Genomic DNA, 5186 nt, shown 5'->3' with positions numbered 1-5186 from the left:
CGATGACACTCGGAGATAGAATGACATCATATTGCAAAGGAGCTTTGCAAACGAGCAGATAGTCCGAATAGTGTTAAAAACAAACGCGGACAATGAGCCACTCTTAGAAAGCTGGGTCAACGACACCTCTTTCAATGAAATACACAATGTCGATGTTGGTGCAAAGTGTATGATCACCTCAAATCTAGACTTGGAAATCGGCGCTGCAAACGGTGCCACATGAAGGGTCAAGGATATATCCCATGATTGCACCGGTCTGGTAGACGCGATCACTGTGCTCATAGACAACACAAATACCAGAATCACCATTCGGTGTACAAAACACTCCACGAGAGCATTCAACTTCAAATATTACCACAAATATACATTCCCTTTGATACTAGCATATGCAATAACGGGTCACAAATTGCAGGGTGCAACAATAGTTGAAAAGGCCATACTCAACATCAAACAACTTTTCATGTTCTTGCGAGTCACCGAAAGAAGACACATAAGGATCCTAGAGCTTCCTACACCAGACATGTTTGAGCCTATGAGAGATTTGCTTACAGATACTTGAATATGTACAATCACATAAAATTGTATAACTCCATTTCATATCAAGTTTGTCCTCACTTGCAAATCGTATGATGCATTTCTTAATATCGTGTCTTGTGTTACAGGTTTTTAAGAAAACGACTATAACATGGCAGCCAACAAGGTCTGTACATTCCAAAATCTATGTTCCTTAAAGATCAACATTACACTTGAATGCATAGAAAGCTCTTCTCACAAAATGCTTATTCTTTGTCCTCACTTGCAGCTATTTGGTCTGTTCAAAAGTAACGCAACAAGCACTTCATCCGCAACAAACAATGACGGTTCATCAAACTATCCTACCTCTGGCCAAATGAGAATGGCAAATTTAGCAGGAGAGCCATCCACATTCATACATAAAACCACGACCACACTACTCGCACGTCCGCAGCTACATCAACTCAATGAAGCAGATACTGAAGCAAAACAGTGACAAACAGGTTAGGTTCGCAACCGGACTGCAGAAAGAAATACTCAACAAACTCGAGTTGCAATACGACGAAGCAGCAGGAAGACTACTTGATGGAGAGGCTCTGCAATTGCTACATACAAAGACAAAAGGCATTTCTTTGTTTGCCATCGAGATGCTGCACTTTGGCTTCAACATAGAGCTCGACAAACTCCTTGATCTTGACAGGAAAAACGGTGACATGATATTAAACAAAATTAGGGTCGAGATGGGACTCGAAGAAAATGAACCAATATTGACAGACGAGCTTTTCACTTGGCACTTCGATCAAGAGTTATTCAACAAACGCTTCGGAGAAACAACAGACCCGTTCAGAAAAAGAAACAAAACAACAGGTAAACATTGCATCCACTCCTTACGTATAAGAACTACTTACAGCTATCTGCAATTCTAAATCAGAACACAACTAACATTTACTTATGCAGTGCAGGGATACATTGTAGACATAAAGATCGAAATGGAGGAGAGTACTCAGGCAACTCAGACACAGGAGGAGACATCACCACAGATGCCAGCATCAAAGAGACAGCGAGACAGACAAGGAAATCAACTACATAGTCTACTCGATAACCTGCACAAAAAATGGTACGAGATACATAGGTGTGACAAAGAACTACGACGCGAGGAGAAAGGCACACACGCCAAAAAAAATGAGGAAAGACTTTGCAGCATACCAGCCGTTCACTGATAATTTTAGGTTCGATGTTTTGAATGCGACAAATAGCAAAAGTGTAGCTCTTTTAAGACAAATGAATCATTGCCCTGATGCATCACGACTTTTGGGGGTTGGAGACATTGTCTCTGGCAGTCAAATGTGCAGTACATCCTTCAAAGTCATTTGTATTTTTTCATTTTTGACATACTATTTCAAGTAGTGAAAATACTCTGCATTTATTGAGTCAACAAAACTCCATTCGGCAGATTTGTTTACTGATTTTTCCTTCACGCTCACAAGCATGAATCTATCGGGCTCTTTCTTTCTATGCTTTGTCGCATTTCTGGCTATTGTGGTGACTTACACCACAGTAACCACGATCACAAATATGAATAACAGCAGATCTAGAAGCGAAGAAATAATGACCCAAAAGGAACTAGAAACACGTACGTAGATCCTCTATTGTGGATGCCTACAGAGCTGCGCATGCATCATAAAGGTATAAAACATCTATTTCACACTACGCTTATAGCAACAGATTATGCTCACAACAGTCGCACTATCGTATTGTGTAACGCAGATTCAAGCACTTTAAAGATCTTCCTGGTTCTGAGATGGGTGGCTTTACACGCGTTCTTCACTCCACCAACCCTGACTCTCTTATTAACGAGATTCCTACTTTCGCTGTTGACGCTTTGCCTCGAGGTCTCCATTAGGTCATTCATCACTTTCGCTTTTACTTGTAACTCATCGATTTTTTTTTAAGCGTGACAGGAAAGCTCATAGGCTCAAACGCCTACCTTCAGAATATTTCGTTTAGGGTATTAGGAGATCATCGAATGAACAGCAGCATCAACGACTTCACCATCTTGCGGCAGGTTGGAGAGGGCGGCTTCTGCAAGGTTTATCAGGTGCAGCACAAGCTCACCTATCGCATTTTCGGCCTCAAGAGCGTCAACATTGCCAAGTTCCGCTCCATCAGGGATGAGCGCCATATCCTGTCTCGCTTGCAATTGGACCCCCATCCTCACATCCTTCGTCTCTGGTATTCTTTCCTCTCCAGCAAACAGGCCCACCTCCTCCTCGACTTCCTGGATGGTGGAGACCTCCTCTCCCAACTTGAGCAAGATGGCGGCCATGTCAAGCTCGCTGACTTCGGCTTAGCTGTGGACATAATTGGTTGCCAGTCTTCAGAAGAATCTGGAAAGATGCGCTCGTCTCCTTGTGGAACATACTTTTTCATGGCGCCCGAGATGTTGCAAGGCAAGGAGTATGGCTTTGCTTTGGATTGGTGGAGTGTTGGGGTGCTCTTCTTTGAGATGGTGGCTGGTTGCCTGCCCTTTGGAAAGCGCGGTTGCGATATTGATGAGGACAAAGTATGCCAAGAGGTGCTGACGCGACAACCGAGGTTGCCCACATACTTGTCCAGGGATGCCCATTCTCTGCTTAAAGGCTTGCTGCACAAGGACCCCAACAAGCGCCTCAGGACAGCCCATGACATCAAGGAACATCCATGGTTCAAGAACATTGACTGGATAAAGTTGGAGTATGTCAACAGAAAATGTGACAGAAACTGTGTGGATAAGCAGGGGGAGAAATTCGAATATTTGCATCGCATGAATCATCGAATAACTAGTGCAGAGAAAGATATAGTTCATGGGCAGCCACCATCACCGTCTTCAACTGCTACAGGCAGACAAGGATTCATGTATAAGTGTGGAGATGCCAGGGCAAGCCCTCACGCAGTCCATCTTCATAAGTTGACGCCACCGCCAGGTTTTGGAGCCATCCCAAAATACGCCCTCAATAATATTGGCAGCAAACTTATGACTGGATATGTCAACATTCAGAATGTTAATCTGGAGTGCAGAGTACCTAGTTGTACTGATCAGCAACCCACGACTCATAATTCAGCCATATTACTTCCAAATGCTCTGAATTATATTACAGCTCCGCCGCCAGGTTTTGCACCGAGAAACTATGTCAACATGCAGAATGTTAATCTGGAGTGCAGAGTACCTAGTTGTACTGATCAGCAAGCCACGCCTCATAATTCAGCCATATTACTTCCACATGCTCTGAATTATATTATAGCTCCGCCGCCAGGTTTTGCACCGAGAAACTACTTATGTGATCAATATTTAGCTACTGCTGCCGGCCCAGCTCCGGCTCAGCATGCATTTGTGCACGATCAGGCCCTGATTCGACGGCCACCACCACCGGGTCTGGGACCATATGTTATTCCAACACAATATGCTGCTCGACAAGCTGCACAAATGAACACGGCCAATATTGCCGTCCAAGTTGGAGTATTTCCCACAATAGTCGACCTCCTGCAGCTAATTCTATATGGTAAGGTGAGGTGCCTACTCCCGAGTCCCCTATATTATATTGTGGAGATGCCAGGACACTATATATGTCAGGGTTCCCCAAAAACCCTCAACATTTGCATGAATCGGGGGTTAACTAAGGGATAATATAATCGACACGAATGCCATGGCCGCACAGCAGCTGCTAATCATAATGTTTGCCTACCAGCCAGCCTGCAGAACCGCTATATATTATTGAGACATGCTGCTCTTTATTTAGCCCACTACTGGCATGATCTACAGCACCAGCTGCAGTTCATGAATGTAAATTGATAACTGTTGAAGCTGTAAATTTAAACAAGTTCGACAATATTAAAGCAGCCTGTATTGGTTTGGTTGTATGCATCCATTCTTGAGCAACAGCTGAGTAGATGGGCAGAGAGGGAAGGAATGCGTGCAACTGGGCAGGCAGGGTTCAGGAGAGGCTTCTCTACTCTTGACCATATCTTCACATTCAGGGCCATCATCGAGGAAGGCAGATCTCATGGGAGACGGATCTATTGTAGCTTTGTGGACTTCCGCAAAGCTTTTGACGCAGTACCCAGAGCTAGATTGATGCGCAGATTACAAGAAATGGGAGTACTCACAGAGCTCATTTGGGGGATCATGGCATTGTACAGATCAGCACTCCGGAGGGACTTTCTACACCAGTTCACTCCACTATTGGGGTGAAGCAAGGCTGCCCGCTCTCTCCTACTCTTTTCGGTATGCATGTGGATGAGGTTTTTGACTACATTGACAGCGATGGGGATAGAGGTGCACAGCTGGCAGGGACATGGATTCCACTTGTGTTATATGTTGATGATATTGCGTTGATCTCCGAATCCCTAGAGGGAATGCAACGTCAACTGGATACTCTGCATACGTTTGTCCACGAAAGTGGTTTGTCTGTCAACCTTGGTAAAACCAAGGTTATGGTGTTTAATACCACCCCACAGTGGATCAGGAGGTCAACACCTACATTCACATATGGTCAGGAGACTGTGGAGTACACAGACGCTTACACTTACCTTGGAGTGGTTTTCAGCGGACCCACATTCTCACTCAGAAGAGCAGCAGAGACCAGACTTACTAGAGCCCACGCAGCACTGGGCAGATCGGAGAGGATGTGTTCGCA

The 5186-nt window shown here is 44.6% G+C and overlaps 1 protein-coding gene and 1 pseudogene across 1 annotated transcript; both read left to right on the top strand.

The window, feature by feature from the left end:
- The first annotated feature begins 685 nt into the window (after positions 1-685).
- On the top strand, positions 686-1603 carry LOC147423264 (uncharacterized; annotated as a pseudogene).
- A 936-nt stretch (positions 1604-2539) lies between these two features.
- On the top strand, positions 2540-4194 carry LOC147423263 (uncharacterized). Its single transcript, XM_086501767.1, has one exon. It carries the CDS (start codon positions 2540-2542, stop codon positions 4175-4177), a length of 1638 nt encoding a protein of 545 aa, XP_086357893.1. The 3' UTR covers positions 4178-4194.
- The last annotated feature ends 992 nt before the right edge of the window (positions 4195-5186 follow it).

The sequence above is a fragment of the Adiantum capillus-veneris genome, chromosome 26 (assembly GCF_014529385.1).
Source record: "Adiantum capillus-veneris isolate H3 chromosome 26, ASM1452938v2, whole genome shotgun sequence".
In the NCBI taxonomy this organism is placed as follows: Eukaryota; Viridiplantae; Streptophyta; class Polypodiopsida; order Polypodiales; family Pteridaceae; genus Adiantum; species Adiantum capillus-veneris.
The sequence above is the reverse complement of the archived record's forward strand: the minus strand, read 5'-3'. Positions and strand labels throughout refer to the sequence as shown.